This window comes from Aspergillus luchuensis, chromosome 5, assembly GCF_016861625.1.
Source record: "Aspergillus luchuensis IFO 4308 DNA, chromosome 5, nearly complete sequence".
NCBI lineage: Eukaryota > Fungi > Ascomycota > Eurotiomycetes > Eurotiales > Aspergillaceae > Aspergillus > Aspergillus luchuensis.
This window is the reverse complement of record NC_054853.1, coordinates 1,927,436-1,945,416: the sequence shown is the minus strand read 5'-3', so window position 1 is coordinate 1,945,416 and position 17,981 is coordinate 1,927,436. Positions and strand designations below refer to the sequence as shown.

The 17,981-nt window shown below is 46.4% G+C and overlaps 6 protein-coding genes and 1 non-coding gene across 7 annotated transcripts; 4 read left to right on the top strand and 3 right to left on the bottom strand.

Annotated features, from left to right (window-relative positions):
* Positions 1-40: 40 nt before the first annotated feature.
* AKAW2_50633A (Zn(II)2Cys6 transcription factor) lies at positions 41-1,515 on the top strand (the record flags this gene model as incomplete). The annotated part of the gene is made up of 2 exons (XM_041690473.1): positions 41-709; positions 766-1,515. The coding sequence occupies 2 exons, from the start codon at positions 41-43 to the stop codon at positions 1,513-1,515; spliced, it is 1,419 nt and encodes a 472-aa protein (XP_041544054.1).
* A 2,975-nt stretch (positions 1,516-4,490) lies between these two features.
* Positions 4,491-4,562, top strand: AKAW2_t50005A. The gene has a single exon. It is a non-coding gene; the product is annotated as a tRNA-Ala (tRNA).
* A 3,417-nt stretch (positions 4,563-7,979) lies between these two features.
* On the bottom strand, positions 7,980-10,443 carry AKAW2_50632S (Zn(II)2Cys6 transcription factor; the record flags this gene model as incomplete). The annotated part of the gene is made up of 6 exons (XM_041690472.1): positions 7,980-9,042; positions 9,090-9,694; positions 9,748-9,836; positions 9,889-10,194; positions 10,267-10,298; positions 10,361-10,443. 6 exons carry the CDS (start codon positions 10,441-10,443, stop codon positions 7,980-7,982), a joined length of 2,178 nt encoding a protein of 725 aa, XP_041544053.1.
* Positions 10,444-11,141: 698 nt separating this feature from the next.
* On the top strand, positions 11,142-12,176 carry AKAW2_50631A (proline racemase family protein; the record flags this gene model as incomplete). Its single annotated transcript, XM_041690471.1, has 1 exon — positions 11,142-12,176. One exon carries the CDS (start codon positions 11,142-11,144, stop codon positions 12,174-12,176), a length of 1,035 nt encoding a protein of 344 aa, XP_041544052.1.
* Positions 12,177-12,688: 512 nt separating this feature from the next.
* Positions 12,689-14,332, top strand: AKAW2_50630A (uncharacterized protein; the record flags this gene model as incomplete). The annotated part of the gene is made up of 1 exon (XM_041690470.1): positions 12,689-14,332. One exon carries the CDS (start codon positions 12,689-12,691, stop codon positions 14,330-14,332), a length of 1,644 nt encoding a protein of 547 aa, XP_041544051.1.
* A 213-nt stretch (positions 14,333-14,545) lies between these two features.
* Positions 14,546-15,571, bottom strand: AKAW2_50629S (uncharacterized protein; the record flags this gene model as incomplete). Its single annotated transcript, XM_041690469.1, has 1 exon — positions 14,546-15,571. The coding sequence occupies one exon, from the start codon at positions 15,569-15,571 to the stop codon at positions 14,546-14,548; it is 1,026 nt and encodes a 341-aa protein (XP_041544050.1).
* Positions 15,572-15,822: 251 nt separating this feature from the next.
* Positions 15,823-16,143, bottom strand: AKAW2_50628S (uncharacterized protein; the record flags this gene model as incomplete). The annotated part of the gene is made up of 1 exon (XM_041690467.1): positions 15,823-16,143. The coding sequence occupies one exon, from the start codon at positions 16,141-16,143 to the stop codon at positions 15,823-15,825; it is 321 nt and encodes a 106-aa protein (XP_041544049.1).
* Positions 16,144-17,981: the final 1,838 nt, after the last annotated feature.

Sequence of the window (17,981 nt, the reverse complement as noted above, 5' to 3'; positions counted from 1 at the left end):
CCCGCTACCATTACGTGATTGAACAACCCTTGCTGATATTATGACGCGAGATACGCTTCTTATGAAAACTACCGATTGTTGTATTAAACCTCCCGTGAGATCTCGATCGGGATGTCTGACATGCCGGCGGCGGAAAAAGAGATGCGATGAGCGTCGCCCTTCCTGCACTGGCTGTCAGCGTAACCGCCTTGAATGCCAGTGGGAATCTGTTGACTCGATTGTATGGCCCAAACGCCGGAAGACAAGGGCGGGATTGGCCGAGAAATTACTCCCTGACCAGGCACAAGGAATGGTGAACGTGTTCTCAGTCCTAACGCCCGACATAGTCTCCCGCTTGCTCCGTCACTTCCTCAACGCTAGCCCAAGATGGTTATCAACTAGAACTGGATCTCGAAGGACAGACTACTTGAAGTGGCTTTCTCCTGCTCTATCAAAGAGTCATGTTGTGCGCAGTTGCGTCCTTGCAATAGCTGCGGCGGATTTGCTCAAATACTACCGTAACCACCCACAATTACAGCATGCCGCCGCTGAATACTACGGTCAAGCTGTGTCTAGCCTCAGAGGAGCAATTGAGAGCGAAATGGCCCTCGCTTCGCTATCTGGCGGTTTTCTTTCTGGTACAAATCATCTCCAAGCATCCATTCCATATTTCGCTAATATGAACCTAGACTACACTCCGCTGTCCGTCCTGTTGCTATGTCTACATGAGGTATGCTAACTGCAATACAGCGCGTTATTTCTGAGCAAGTATACTGACAGACTTAGACTCAAAATTTTACGAGCCGCGAGAGAATCCTTCCGCACCTCAATGCAGCGGCTTTTATGCTGCAAAATCGCATTCACTGCGGCAGCATGAACACTGAGTTAAGAGGATATTTATTTGAGATGTTTTGCTACTTTTTTGCCTTAGCTCGTTTCTCTTTGGGTTCCAAACTATTGATCGCACAAGCGGATCCTATCTTCGCCTCCCCGTCAATCATCCGCCTAATTCAGCACGGGCATATCATGGGAACCTCACAGTCTTTGTTCATCGCCATTTACCGCATATCCCGTCTGTCCCATAACTTGCAGTCTAGCAAATCTGCCGACGTGCTTCCCGCACGACAGGAACTTTTGCTGATGGACCAAGAATTAAGGGCCTATCAAAGCCAGCTCACCCATGATAATACTATGGACCAGGAGCATCTCAATGATGTCATTACATCGAACCTGTACAGTTTGGCATGCCGCATCCACATCAAGGCACTCTTTCCACCACATGGGTCAGACGACAAAGACATAGTTCACTCTCTGGTGGATGAGTTCATAAACAACTTACAGCACCTTCCTCCGCACTCGCCTTCGCAAAACATACTGTGCTGGCCACTAGTTGTTGCGGGCCTGTCCGCAAGAAATTCTGCACATCAACGTATCATCGTTGCAAAGCTGAACAATATACACGAAGAGTGGAAGTCAGCCGTCTTCTCGAAAAGTGCTGATTTCCTGCGAGACAGTGGCGAAGGGATAGGGAGATGAGACGCAGATTGCCCATTACCAGTGGCTACGAGGATTCATCCATGACAAATGGGTTGACATGGTATCAATGTCCTGTCATTCTGGCGTAACTCCTCTTGTCAAGTGAATTATCTTATGACTCTACTTAGCTTCATTTCACGCGTAAATATTTTAGCGAAAGACATGTATTGTGGACATATTGGGACACCACCCTGAGCTTGCATTGTATATAGTTGTGTGCTGTTTTGAAGAATTAAGACACCAATGTATATAGTTTCAATATCCAGTATGCTTGCTGTCAGACTTTACATACGACGTTGAGAAAATCCAAGATAGTCACTATATGAGAAAATAGATAGTAGCAAACTCCATCCAAGAAAAATGAAAACAACAATAGCCTCATCGTCAGTGTAATCACTGCAGTGGTACTAAGCGTACCGGAGTACTCTCATGCCCGCATCATTATGTTTGTATTCGTGTGGTTTCCAGGCTGCAGGAACCATCACGCCGGTATGCCATCTTTTCCAATTGGAGATTATGGCACAGATTCTGTAGGTTCCTGACCAAGTAACTCATCACCAATACCATGCACTTGTCGAGGTCTCGAATAAACCACTTCACAATGATCGATCTCTCTCTGGCGGACAACCCGGCATGTATGACAGGATGACCGATACCGGTCTCTGTCAGAACGGCAGAAACGTAGACCTCCTCATCGGGAAAATAAGTCCAGACGAGTGATTTCTCCTGCTTCAGAAACACCTGGTCTCTAATAATTGGCAAAATTGCTCGCATCTTGGGGGCGCCTCGCATCAGCCATTCAAGGTCGCCTGTGTCGAGTTCTATTGCACTCCCATCGCCATCGTTGAGTGAGACCTTGGTATGATGGTGCTCTCTGATTCGTATGTAAAGGCCTTTTACGGAATTCTGGCTATGATTGATGTCATCGATATTTGACACATGAGTGGGTGAGTAAGATACCAGATGTAAAGCACTCAATCATCGAGTTGGACCTGTAGTATAGTGGTAGTCCAGAAGGCCGACAACGGCATACATATTTGTTTTGTAATGACGTTCCGCAACAGCCCATTTCGTTGTGCCTTTCCGTTCATGCAATATCTGTGATTCAGATGCAGGGTTGTATATCCAATGCCCTGATCTGTTGAGTCATCTAGTCATATGGTCGGGAACGCTTAGCCAATGAGTTTCACATTTCGAAATTGTCTGGCTCTTCACATGACGACGGCATGTCGCAGTGATATATGTAGCTGTCAGCTTTAGTTGTTTCCCTTGCATGCTGAGCACAAACGCCCCCTCTTCAGGCAAATATATAAATTCAATCTCTTGCTGCTTTCATCAAAGGTGCGGTGCCAGAAGTGGGCCGCCTGCCGGAGTCCGTATAGGGCCATCTTCAGTAGGTAGATTAGCGCTGGTGGTCGTTCATGATACCCAGTAGGTTACTTCATATAGGCGCTTCTGTCTTCTAAATTGAGCTCTCAGGTAGTTATAAACGATATCTCACTGTTCCCAGCGGTGGTTCTTTATCGCTACGTTCGTCATGAACATCTTGGGTGCGATTTCGCTGGCCACGGGCGTGAAAGATTCGTCGTAATCGATGTCTAGCATCTGGCGGTTCCCATAAACAACCCCATGGTCTGTGCACTTCTCACCCTGTCCAAAGTGAGCCCTGTACTCGATCGCTTGGTGGATGTATGTTTTGTCAGTTGAAATGGATAATAGTTCATACACCGCGACGCATGGCCTTCGTCGCTCGACTATCAGCCAAGAAAGTATGACCATCTGTGCGTGCCTCGCATATCATCGCACACTTTGTAGCCAAAGCTCAATGATAATATAGTCTGAGGCATCAATCATAAAATATATTACTACCCTGAGTTCAGAGTCGGTATGTGGGAAGGCTCATCATCTGGAGATTAAGGCTTGCCTCTTGGGTATGTTTTCTCTTTATATTCATCGCTGGAAGCTGATAGGTCGGGACCATGTTCTTCGTAGTCATAGGGTTTGGCGTATCATCCAGGAAAGTTGGTAAAATTTTTCGCTGTTTCCAACATTTCTACAGAAGTTTTGACTGTTAGCGTGATATAGACATAGGAGTGTGTGATCGCAAACTGATTAAGACTCGAAGTCGATACACCATGATGAAGCTTCAGAAATGTATCTCAAGGCTCGATCTAGGAAGTCAGAGTATGACCATCTTCCGATCTATGGAGGTTGGATGGTATGGCTTCAGATGGATATGAAAGACGAAACAGTGGGACAAAAGCTCCCTTTTATATAGGGGTTGCAAAGACATTGGGCCAGATGAATTTCACGCCGTCTGCCTATAGTGACGCTCCATACGTTAATGTCACATTCATGGTTCCTATCACTTCGGCTTTCGGGGTGCGAAGGTGAAGTTCTGTATTCCAAATTCACACATTGAGTCGATCACCATCAATATCTTGCTGAAGATCATGCTGAGCGAACTTGTAAATCGCGGGTGGTTACTTGTTCAATTAACGGATATATATTTACTAAGTAGTGAAGTGAGCCAAGCACTTAACATTAGTAAAATTTTCATAAAATGAATTAATCACTATTCTATAAAGCGATAAGAAGACCAGACTCATGCATAGACGTATACACGTACTACCTAGATAGTTATGTGGTTGTTTCTAGGGGTTTCCCGATGTTGAGTAGGCAGGATCCGTGGGCATCTTAGGAAGACGGAATCTTCCGACGGGCAGTACATTTACATCAATGTGCAAATTTCAAAGATCTATGTAATCTAATTAGTCTTGACTAGAAAAATCATTAGATTAAGAAGTTGCAATGCCGTCAGTATTCTTGCTAGTAATACGACATCGGGGCATTGTTAATTGGGCTTCATCGAGCTGGTAGCCATGAAAATAAGCGCGGGGAGTTAATTACCAAAGAAGGTAAAAGTTACTTGAGTGAGTCATATAGCAGAGTCTAAAGCATCTTATCATCAAATTGGGCTTGTGGTTTAGGGGTATGACGCTCCATTCGCATTGGAGAGGTCCCGGGTTCGATTCCCGGCGAGTCCATTTTTTGGTTTTTTGGTCCCTTTGCTACGCCACCGCGACGGATATTCTGGGTACAGTTACCCGCGTTGGGGATCCACTTAATGGACACACTATCTGACAGCTACACACTACGCCGGACTGTTATGCTGCAGTTTGGATCTCAATTTTAGTTCTCGGCATTTTGTCATGATGTTTTCCGATGACAATCAAAACCAATTTTGTTATCCTCCAAATACCCTTGAAGACACCTTAAAGACCCAAGATCTTTGCAAGGGATCCCATTTTCACATATCTCAGCCCGAGATAATATGCTATCCCTGCCTTCGTGGAGGGGGGCTAGCAGTCAGAGTCTTGATTAGTGTAATCAAAATACAGACCGAATCCCTTATCTGCCTACTCAGCATACTTGGCAATTTCGGTGACCACGTCTCGTCCTTGGTATACTCTTCTAAGAAAGGTCTCAAGTCGTAATGCAAACGACATATGAGCTAGTCTGCGCATTGTTCCGATTGTCAGTGCCGACCGACCTTCTCTATAAGGTGATTGCCTTTGGGACCCACTAGTCCTTTTATGTGCCGTTCGATGTATAAGTATTCAGATTGGCGCATTGAGATATTGAATGGCTTATGCTATGCTTGTGTCTCTGACTAGATTACCATCACTTTTCGTCGGTAAGTCTTGCGCATATGTGATTTTGCCCCTGGCCAAATTGCTCAAGGAGCAATAACTGGTTGGCCTCTAGGTAGGTACCTAATATAAGTTATATGGTAATATAATAAATCTACCCACAACCACAGTCCGAAAGAGTAGATATTGCCTGTATATATATATTGAATGATACTATCAGCTTGACGTACCTTTATGTACATTAATGAGTACTACTTCGAACATGTATCATTAATCGCTCTAGAGGAGCTTTATAGTGGGACTTTGCGAGGTCATGGTGGTAGGCAAGGACGATTGGAGAAGTTGGAGAGAAAAAGGAAGAATGGAGGGTGAAGATGAGATTTATACAGACCAGGGTAGATGGTGTGAATATAGCAGAAAGCATTCCCCTACCTGGCAAAATGTACAGCCTCATGGGATTCATCTGGGAATACACTACAAGAAGATTAATACGACTTCCAAGGGTGCATCTTGGATTATAATGCTCCTACGTGGTTGGTGGTGGCAATGAATATCACTTCTTGAATGACATTTCAAGATTGCCTTCATCGGGCATTTCATTGGATGTATGGAGTAGTGTAGAGCCGATATATCTACAAAGAGGTTGGTGGAACACTTTGCCTTCTACCTGAGGCAGAAGAACATATCCTTTTGGCCGACATGATATTATCGTTTCATTGGTAAAGTGATGACTGGTCTCGCGCCTGCTGTTAGGAAGTCATCAGTTGGTGGTAAACCCCGGTATGTTGTCCCTTCCTCAAGGACACAACATCGCTGGAGCGAGATAATTCATGGCCATGATATGGTGGTGGCTCGGCACCCCAATCAGATAAACATAGTTCATCTAATGTATTCCAGAGCGGTATCTTCTCAATATACGTCTCATAAGACGCCGCAATGATAACTGGTAATGTAGCTTCCAATGATCGACGACGTCCATTCGAATCGGGCATAGAATACGACATACGCATGTCGACAAGATAGGCTCGTGAGAGAAGACACGTAGAAAATGGTATGAGATGTCCATTTCGAGGCATGCGTATAGGGAGATGTATGGATGTTGTGTAGTATAGCTTGTCGCCGCTCTGATGTTCGGTAACACAGTCCCCTGGGGCTGGCTCATGCCTGACCCATTGCTTATATGAGATATCCTCTGATCGCATCGCGATAGTCTCGACATGTGCTTGTCGGTATTGCGCCTCATGACGCTTGAGCCGTTTGACACTGGGCCTTGTCGCCAAGAATGTTGAAGCCTTGAGCGTGCAATGTAGGTTTCGTAGTTGAGGAGGCTTCGCTTCTCCCGCTGCTTCGAAGCGAAGCGGTATGGTAAGATATGCGTCGAAGGAGCCATTCGAGGAATCCCCAAGACAGCGCCCCTGCGTCAGCTGTGCGGAAGACCCTTCCACAGATAATCTGCACGGAGAAAGCGATGCTTTGCTCTTCACGTCCTGCTTCGGGTTGTGTGGTAATGATATGAAGGTCTGCAGGCTTCGCGGGAGGTGGTTCAACTGATGCGCGGGGACGAACCGTATATCTCTTGTAGATGTAGTTGTTCTTTCGTTATTACCATCATTTTCTATATGGTAGAAAACCGTAGCACGAATAGAGTACGCAATCCGACACAGTTCCTGAGACAAGGTGGCGAATCGCAGTGTTGGTGGAAGCTTAGCATGCCGATAATCGACACATCCATTGCTCTTTTCATGTATGCAAGATCCGAGGGGCAATTCCTCGGGAATGACGAAGCAGAATGGATAACTGTAAGTTCTTCCTGGGACATGAATAGGCGAATTAGGAGTTTCAATGGGTTGCTGAAGCTTCAGGAATGTGTGGCAGGCTGTAGGTTCACGAAGTTCGGTAATTGGCCGTGGTAAAAACACCCGCGAGGAGCCTAATGTTTGTTAGATGTCATTGGGCCAAAGGTTGAGGGATTAGATGAGTTGCATACCTTCAAAAGTAATCTGAATGTTGTTAACATTATTGTCATTGGGCGCAGTCACCGTCATTGTGCCTTCGATCCGGTCCCATGTTGTGTAACTTGGTTTAGGATCTTTTATTGTGATTTTGATTATGGGAGCATGAGATTTTGCTGAAAGCCAGTTCATGATTGAATGCAATGGCAAGTCCCAAGGCTATGCAAAAATTTCAATTGAATTTTAGCAGATTTTAGTTTCCCCGGACTGCTTGCACTTATACCCCCAAGCGATGACTCTCCATTCTTCGGAACCTCATGCCGGACTTGCTGGGTCCCGGAATCGGGGTCTTTCCCGGGCAGGTGTGTTCGGTTGCCAATCCCGAAGATGGGAGCTTCTTTTGCCCCATGTCCCTAATTACCGCAATGATTTATTTCACTTCAAAATTAAGCTAGGGCCTAGCTAATTTTCTAATGCAAGAATTTAGGGGTCCTTTTCCGGTCTTCGCCCGTGGCCACTTACATTACGAGCAATGCAGATGTTGACAAGGGTTGGTCAATTACTAGGAATCTCAAGATGGTATACTCGGGTACCGGTACCCGGGACAGGATTGGATTCCCAATACTGCATTTCAAGAACCGGGTGGACAGGTCCACCACCTCTCTATGGGCCGAACACCTCGCTGGGACAGGATATCCAGCGAGTAACGTTTTTTTCAAACTATTGTGGGTCCAGAACAAGTGACGGCTACTGAAAGAAGGTGCTACTTTCCGACGCCCCCGGTGATATCTAAACCATTGAAAAGTTTGCCTTTTGTAATAGTAACATCGTAATATACAGCTTGGAACTAGATCCACCTTCATTGAGGCCTATCAAACTCCAATTCGGCGTCCACATTTCCAGGGAACGAGAGGAATGCATCCGGCACAGGCCATATGCTAGGCGGCGCTGCAGTATCCTCGGAGCCTGGAATCGCTGCAAAGGCATCAAGTTCCTGCGGAAACGAGGAGAAAAATCCGTCAAATGAAGGAATACTGCCTGGATTGTTGGGCGACTCAACTCCTGCTGGAGGTGAAAAAGCTTCCGAGTTCAAAGGACCTAGGCGCCAGAGCTTGGCCCATTTCTGGAATCGGTCATAGCCTGTTTCAGACGAATCTCCTAGGGGAGATCGTTCGCCGAGACCAAGCTGCTGCCGAGCACGCTCAAGCGCTTCGATTACTGCAATCTCCGACCGAGCCGACTCCAACCCTACACAGATCTGGCGGATCAGGCCCATTCCTCGCGTTAGGGCGCCACCTATTGGTTCTGATGACCCGCTGAGGAGCTGCGCAATCAAGGCCAGCAAAGCTGTGCGGCACGAACTGAACTCTGTGTATGACACGCGTGCGAGTCCTACCGAGTCATGCAGCAGCTGACAAAGGTCAATGATTCTTATGGCTGCTCGTGTGCAGTTTCGCGAGAACGTCTCGATTAACTCGGCACGACCACCTTCTTTTTGTGATCCATATCCACCGCTATCCGCGCTCTCATTTTGTAGAAAGATAAAAGGCCGGCCCATGTAAATTAGTGCGGTAGCGTAGTTTAGCTCAAGGTGCACATTGGACCGAAATAAGGGCCCGGCTGGATCAAGGTCGCGGCAGTGCAATGTTTTCGGGAGCGAGTCCCACCACCTGCTCAAGTCCATCCTCAGGTTGCATAGTTGGTGCAGATAGGTATCTTGATGACTACGCGGACATCGTCGCAGTCGTAAGATAATCTGGGCCACTTTCCCAAGCTTTTTTGTCAAGTGGATGGCGGCCGTGACATTCGGTAAATTCGAGATACCGCTGGGTTGGCGCAGCTTAACCAGGTCAGCAGGCATGTCGGCGTCTGTTTCAGAGGGAGACACGGATACAGGACGGCCATGGAGGATGCTGATACGGCTGTGCGACTGTGAGCCCGGTTCACACGACGTAGACTAGTGCCTCACCTTTCAAGGGAATACGCTGTCCACCACAAACGGTTCCGCCAATCCACTATCACTGGTGAAACCGACGGCGCAATATGCTTCCGGTGCATTCCATTCTGGATGGCCATTTTGATGGCCAGGCCGTAGTACGTGTAGGCCAATCCTGCGGTATCAATCGGCAACGTATACACACCCAGTAATAGAAAGGCCTGCACAGTCTCAAGCGAGGCGGTGGTGATGAGATCAGGGATCAAACGACACGAGAACCGATATAGATCCATTCCAATGCGATCGTCAGGAATGTCTTCCGAAAAAGGAGGCTTCTCCGTCGAGGAAGTTTGCATGTATGCAAATTGAGTGCCAATCGCAAACGTCATTAACAGGGTACAAATCCAACCCGCATCGTCGATCACAAGCGGCCTGTCGACAGAATAATAGTAGTCCATCTTCTCCCGAAAGACTGACTCGGGGAAATAGAAATAGTTTGTCTGTGCATACTCGAGGAAGGTATTGGTAAGAAATTCGGCAACAGGACGAGGTGGTAAGTATCCTATGGCGGAGGCGACACACGAACTGGCCGACTGCAGGCCAGTAGCGCGAAAGAATCCATCCGAGGGATTTAAGCCCTGAACGATCCGTCAGCGGTGCCATGGGTGAATGCAATTTGAGGAGCGCATGCATCTTTCTGTCCTTTAGGAGTACCCAAGCTCTGTAGACGTCGGCGGATCATTTTGGAGAAATTCCAGTGCGACAATTCCCCTGAATAGTCTGATGCGAGGCCAGTTAACGGCTGCCCTTATGAACAGTGTCTTGGACATACGCATGGTGTTCGTTGACAATGGCTCCAACGAATAGCTCTCCGGTGTCTGGTCTTCATCCTCCACTCCTCGCGTCTCTGGAGGGGTCCCGCGATACCGTCCGCTTTCCAGCAAGTCCGCGGTCTCCTCTAGCCGAGCGGGATCAAGCGAGATGTCCTCGCCTAGGAAGTGACGTATAATGCGCTCCGTTTGGAACTCACGCTGCGACGGTACTGCAGACATACCTGTCGGCTTTGGTCGAGTATCTTCGAAGTGGCAGGTGCGGTTGTATTGTTGGCAGCGTGCGCAGGGCGGACCGCCACCATGGCCTAGAGCTCCGAGGCCTGATCAGTCGACGGACGAGGAATGACAAGTGCAAGAGGTTATGACGGTGAAAGTACATTTTTCCTTGTGTTGGCGACAAGGCAGGCATCTGATAGTTCAATTAAGAGTCAATGACTGTTTTTGTGACTAGATTGCGACGAGGAAGCATACGCGCGCGCGGCTCTCTTGCGGAGCGCATCAGGAACTCGTGGTCGTCTCTGACGACCAGGCTGACGGGGGGGTGGGGAATTCATTGTAGGGGTAGTATGGGACACTGCCCATGATTTTTGAGCTAAAAATTGCGAGTCATTCAATTAATGGAGACAAAAGAAGCTTCGTGAAGGAAGGTAAGAAAGCGATGACGGAGATGATTAGCGGAAGTGGGGGGTGGATGGATCCCTGGCAGAAAGCGTGCGGCGGTCAAGTCACATGGCCAAAGCTTCTGGGAACAAACAAGGGTTATCTACTGTGGCTAGCACTTGACATGTCTTCTACGGCATAGTATGCATACACCCACGGCGTGGCGGGAATAGTGCGGATGTGCGCTAGAGAATGACGCGAGACTGGGGAAGAGAGAGAGAGAGTGAAGTGTTATATCCGACAATTGTACAATTTACAATGTTGTTTGGTCGTTGGTCTGTTGAGTCCATATTGAACCACTGCGGAACTGACTCCCTATTTTGGAGAAGCGATATCAGCCCCCTCCCTTTTGCTCCACTTTTCCAGCTTTGCGGAACAGACTGCTCGATAGGGAATTCAGATAGTCTCATGGGGTAACTGATCATTTGGGAGCCCCGATTAGGCAGTAGGAGTTGGTGTCGTAGGTAATGTTAGAAGAATCCTTTCCATATCTTGGATTTAAATTTCAGCCATCTCCCCTTGGACAGTTTGAGACGGGCAAAGGAAATTTGATTCAACACTCTTCGTCTTGTTTTGACCATTGATCTTCGCAATGCATGCCAAAAGAACAATCAATGTGGTTGGTGTTCATGCCGCCGGGGAAGTTGGCGATGTTATTGTCGGCGGCGTTTTGGATGTCCCGGGAAAAACCATGTTTGACAAAATGATGTACTTCTGGAAGAACGCAGACGATATCCGACAGATAATGTTGAATGAGCCGCGCGGTCGTCCCTCCAAAAATGCGAACCTCATCCTTCCTCCCTGTGACCCTCGGGCCGATGCAGGCTTTATCATCATGGAAAGCGAGGAGTATCCTCCGATGTCCGGTTCGAACACAATTTGCACAACTACCGTTTTGCTGGAAACAGGCATGGTCAAAATGCAAGAACCAATCACAACACTCAATTTAGATACCGCAGCTGGCCTTGTCACCGTCAGTGCTGAATGCGAATCCGGGAAATGCAAGACAGTCGCTTTTAACAACGTTCCTGCATTTGTGTTCCATCTTGATTTAGAAGTTGAGGTCCCTGGGATTGGCAAGGTTCTGTGTGATATCGTCTGGGGTGGAATGATGTATGCAATTCTTGACATCAGTCAAGTTGGTCTGACCATCGATTCAAGCGATGGAGAGCGAATTGTCGAATATGGCGAACGAGTTAAACGTGCCGTACAACGAACGGTCCACCCTATTCATCCAGAAAATCCGGGAATTAACGGCGTGACCAATTTGGTTTTTACAGAGCCACTACAGAGTGAAACTTCAGGAAAGTCTGCACGCAATGCTACTGTTGTGTCGCCCGGACGCCTTGATCGAAGTCCCTGTGGAACTGGTACATGCGCTCGGATGGCTCAGCTATATGCCCGAGATGAGCTTCTAGTCGGCGAGTCTTTCCGTCATATCAGCCCTATTGGTACTGAATTCATGGGCACAATTCGGGGAACAACCAAGGTCGGAGAGTATAACGCGATTCTCCCTACTGTTAAAGGAAGTGCCTGGATTACGAGTTATCAACAAGTCGTTCTAGATCCTAGCGACCCATTCCCCGAGGGTTTTCGAGTTGGTGATTCGTGGCACGTGTCGAAATAGATTTACATTATTCTCGTGAGAAATGTGATATCTATCGAGCCCTTGGGGCACTTCTTATCAATAATTTTCTTATTTCGCGTAAATTACATATCATTCATTCGTAGCCTATGGATTCGAGATGGTAATGTATTTTTGCTCAGGCAAATGTAGAGGGTATTTGGAGTTGGGACAGCGTAAAAAGCTGCTGCCATATCAGCTCAGTCGCCCCATGCAGCCAAGCTAATATCGATAATTACCCACTTCTTAGTATGATTAACTATAAGGACTTAAACAGTCTAGCTTGTCAAAGCTGCATTATCAATAGATGCACTGGTACATACTCCTTCGCCTTTCTCTCTGGTTCACCTAAATCTTTCAAGATTTCCCATGCGATTCATATGTTGATCGTATTTCAATAGAAGTTCATTCAACGCACAGCATATGCTTGGCTATATTGGATACCAATATATACTACAGTTGACACTAATTCGCACGGTCAGATCCAACAGCAAGGCTTCACTCTCGACGAGGCGATGACGGAATGCCTCCTTACGCGGTCGCAGGACCTCCTTCGCAGTGAGCCGATTGAAGTCATGCTGGGAGCTGCCCTGCATGCATTTGTCCGTGTATTTCCAGACCGCGGTCTCCCAGCCATGTTCAACGAGAGCCATGGTCGTGATGCTCTAGGGGACCGATGCGACATATCACAAACGGTGGGCTGGTTCACCACAATGGCGCCTGTGGCTTCCAGTGTTGGTAGTAGTGTCCTGGACACCGTTCGTCGGGTCAAGGACGCCCGCCACCAGCTGCTGCGAGGAGGTTGGCCTTACTTAGCCAGCCGGTATCTGACGCCCGAAGGCCAAGCAAGCTTCGGTGGCCATTTCCCAATGGAAATCATTCTTAACTACCTTGGTCGATACCACATCTTTGAACAGGGTGACGGCTTGTTCGCTCGTCTCCCGGCTCCCGACCTCCCCTGTCTCTATCCAGACTTGAAGCAATTCTCTCTGTTCGAAATTCTGGTCACCGTAGATATTGGGCAGTTAGAGGTCAAGTTCTTGTACCCTCGGGATATCAAGCACCAATCAAGGATCGAGGAATGGATCCAACAGTATCGGATCCTGCTCGAAGAGGCCTTCACCGGCACAGAACCGTTGCTGTCTCTAAACGACTTCCCACTTCTCAGTATGGGTTATAAAGACCTGGACCGCCTGGCTAAAGAAATTCTCCCCACGATCCGGGGCCCCGCAACTCTGACCAATCTTGAGGAGCTATATCCTTGTACCCCCATCCAATCCGGCCTTTTGGTCTCACAAGCCCGCAATCCTGCTTACTATGAATACGCCACCATCGCAGAAGTTTATCCTCCAGCTGCCGGCCAACTCGTGGACGCAAAAAGACTTGCCCGGGCCTGGCAAGAGCTTGTTAGGAGACATTCGATTCTGCGCACGGTCTTCGTTGAGAGTATCTCCCCGGACAGGCTATGTGATCAGGCAGTCCTACGTGATTGGAATGGAGAAGTCATGTATCCCCAGGTTGACTCTCGTGATCCAACGGCTATTCTCGAGGATCTGCCGGGCATTGAATTCGCCCCTGGTCACTCTCTACACCGACTTGCTATATGTGTTGCAGAGAATGGAGCGGTGTTCGTTCGGCTTGACATGAACCATGCCATCAGTGATGGGGCGTCGACAAGTATTCTATTTCGTGACCTTGCCCTAGCCTACCATGGTAAACTCGTCGGCTCACCGTTATCTCAGTACCGCGACTTCGTTTCCTTTCTCCTTCAGGATGACAAGCAAAAGCACCTTGCCTATTGGGTCGATCGCTTGTCTGGGGCCGAACCCTGTCTTCTCCCTCTCTCTGTCCACTCTGAGGGCCCATCGAATGAAATCGAATTCACACGAGTTTCTCTACCACAGCCAGTTTCTCAACTACGAACCTTCTGTATCCGCAACGGGGTTACACTGTCCACTCTCTTGCAAGCTGCTTGGGCCATGGTTTTGCGCATATACTGCGACAGTGATCGTGTCTGCTTCGGTTACCTTGTGTCGGGAAGAGATGTCCCTATTGATGGTGTTGAGAATGTGATAGGACCTTTCCTCAATATTCTCGTCTGTCAGCTTGCATTCGACTTGCATTTTTCTCCTGATTACCATCATTCACCCACTGAGTAAACCCGTCTGAGCATAACAGCCAATCGCCAGTACCGTCTTCTCTGAGGTTGGTGATATCATTTTGGTGGTCGACAAAATCGATTGTGCTGATCCAATCGAGAATCTCCTTAGGTTTCCTGGGTTGTCACAAACTTTCCTACCTTGGCCACTTCGGTATGAACTATTTAACATATCAACGACGGTTCGCATAGAACCAAGCCTGTCGTAAGGAAATTAATAACCGTCTTGCACTTTCTCAAATATAGACTTCGCCGTCGGCTCTCCGCTTACATCCTTCACTTGCACATGTTCCAGATACTCCTTCGCGCACGCAGCTGCCACCGCAGCCGCATAGGGCTGCCAGCGGTCATTCTTATGCGCGTCGGCGTAATCAGAGATTCCTCTGATTACCACGCACGGGAAATTGTTCATGAATCCTGCAGCCTCCATTCCGAGGCAGATAGCCCCGTGCTTATCTCGAATTTCATCGCGTAACGCGGAATTCTTGACGACGATGTCCCCCGATGCGATTGTCCCATAATGAATGACTGGACCATCATCGAAACGGTCCTCCCGCTCTACAGTCTCCGAATCGTCGCATTTCGAGCAATTCTTCCCCGCAGCATGAATGTACTCTGACTTGAACAGCCGATCCAAGGATTGGTCCGGACGGGAATATCCCTTTTTGCGCATGAATGGATGCTTCTCAAGCATTTGGTCAACGTAAAACGCTATCTTGTTCTCTGCCATCATATGCTGTGCTTGCATTGCCCCAAGAGCCGTACTCAATGATCGAGGAGGTGGAGTCAAAGCAGACCGAGTCTCGAACGATCCATCGGCCAGTTTCTTACCGAATGCATAGGCCACCACACCCCCGGTTTTGGAGTCACTACTGATCACAACATCCCCGAGGCGAATGTCCTGTTCATCCTGGCTGTTGTAGTCAGGAATGCCAGCACCGATATCCACGCAGAGACCAATGCGAATATTGGGGAAGGTGAATAGCATGTCCTTTACCGAAGCGGTCGCGGAAGAAGAGCCAAGCTGATTCTTCGGCAAGCAAGCAATGACCACTCGGAAATGTCCAACTGTCCCCAGCGTATAGCGATTTTGATCTGCCGCTGCTGGTGAAGTCTGGGGCTCTCCATGGTCTTCCCCATCAAGCATGCCCCTTGCTGCAGCTAATTCAATAGGGAGAGCACATATCCAGCCCACGGTGTAGTCTTCGTTGGCATAGGGCGATATTCGGGGCCCAGACATGGCGTCTAGGATTGAGTGATTATTCAGACGGACTTTTTCTCACCGTTGGTCATACGTACACCACCGATAGATACGGGGGATTGGAGGATTGGTTCGTGAAATACAATCGTGCAGCGGAAGTCACGTCTCCTACCCCGCAGGAACAGCCGCACGGCATTTTTAGGGGCCAAATCATGCGCGTTGGACGCCATTCGGGTAGACGTTGGGCCCATGTCATCAATCCTCACCTGCAAGAACAACGTGAAACAAAACTAGGAGATTTCTGTTATCAAAGTTCTGTACTGACAGAAGAGCCATGTCCATTGAGGAAACAGGTTTACTTCTTGTGTTGCTTTGTGTCTTGGAAGATCTCCCACCAAAAGCATGCGCTGAAGATTACTGTGGTCGGGCAAAGAATAATCGTGCAGCGCTGTCAGCATGGCGAGGGAGGCCACGTCACCGCTGTTGGCATATGCAGGATATTCAAGTGCACCTAATTGGTGTCCACGGCATGTAGGCGGAACAGAATGAGTTGAACAGTCTGGCGCCAAGAGAAACAAGTCGAAATACCTCAGCCATAAGAACGGAGGCATTATCACAAACCCGTCCAAGCCATATATTAGCCCGCTCTAGGATCTTGGGCTGTCATGGTCTTAAGAAGCCTGAGTAAATCGAGTGGTTCCATCAGAGACTCACTTATTTCAAACACAGAGTCGAGTTAATAGCTGGTACGATTTATACTCAACGTCTACACTTGATAATATAAATAGGTTGTGCCTATCATTGCATAATTCGTAGATAATATTGAAAAGTAGATGGATATTGTGACTATCGTTTTTACCCCACAATGGAGTACTCAAGCCCATATATCTATTATTCTTATGATTATCCTTACTTCACACTCACCAGAAGAAGAAATGTAGAGTTCTATGTTCCATACAAGAGCTGGAAAGATGTCACGGGATGACCACATGATGCCGTCATATCCCGCGTGGCGAACCTTTTCTATGAATAGCTCCCCACATTCACTTTCGAACGATCTCTCTTTTGAAGCAGCCATCATTAATTACATTGATAATATCTCTTCTGCGCACGGTGAGGAAAAAGCTAGCCCCTGGAGCAACCGATTTGCCATATAACAATTACCCCGTCCTCATCCCCCAACATCCCAAACATGTTGATCTACAGTAATATTGCAACCAACAAGGAGCACCATGATCAGATCCAGACAGAGCTCGCCACTGTTGAGAACAGCCTGGAGTCTTTTTACTTATAAAAAAATTATCTGGCTGAGCTCTGCAGTAAGCTGATTAATATTAACTAATAATTAGCAAAGCTAGGTAAGATTATAAAAGTAAACCATGAATTTTATAAAAAATATTATAATAGTACAGTATACTGTATATTTTATCAGATAAAGAATAAATAACAGGAATTTAAAGTCAAGACTAACCAGAAAATATATAAATATTATAATACTCTAGCTAAGAAGAATTATATATAAGTATAATAAAAAATACTGAAGATCTAGATCATGAATATAATTATTTAAGAAAAGGAATTTTACTAAATATATATTATCTAAAAGTAACTGTATACTGAGCTGAATACTATTTATAAATTAATCTTTAAAAAATAGATAAAAAAGCTTTCTAAAAAAATATATAAAAAATAATAAAACAGGTATAATAAAAATATAAATAGTAATAAGAATAATAAAATAATCTCTAGTAAATAATATAATATTCAATTTAAGTATAACTGATAATTGTGATAGAACAACCTAGCTATCGGGGCCTTGGGTATCAGAATGATGTATTACAGTGGTTATAAGAGTCATGAGATTATTAGTAGAGATTCTATATTTTCCTAATATTTATAAAATGCTGATTTCTTTAGAATAAGCTACTGATTCCTCAAGAATTAGTTTATCTTATAAATATAGGCTACCTTTATTCTTATTTAATTAATTTACTATATTTCATGGCTGATTTCTTATTTAATTAATAGATTTTTTATTCTAATAAGTAAATCCTATTGTAAGGATCTAAATCCTTATAACCCTCGCGATTAGACTATCGCGAGGAATGTCCATACTGATAGCAGTCCCATCGCGAGGCTTGGTTAGTATTATCACGTGACCCACGGGCTGCCCGCGAATACTTGACTATTCACGGGTAGAGGATAGGATAGTTAGCAACAATACTTTAAGGAAATAGACCCTACGTTGACTCTCGCGAATAAGATATACTCTTCACACTATCTCAATACATTCACCCTTATACCTATTATATTCTAATTCTTTTTATTTTAATTATTTAAGGAAGATGCCACCCCTTGAAAATAATAAAAAAAAAGAAATATTTAATAATTATATTAATCTTAAATTATTATTAAATATAATCTTTATTACTGAGGAAATCTAACAGTT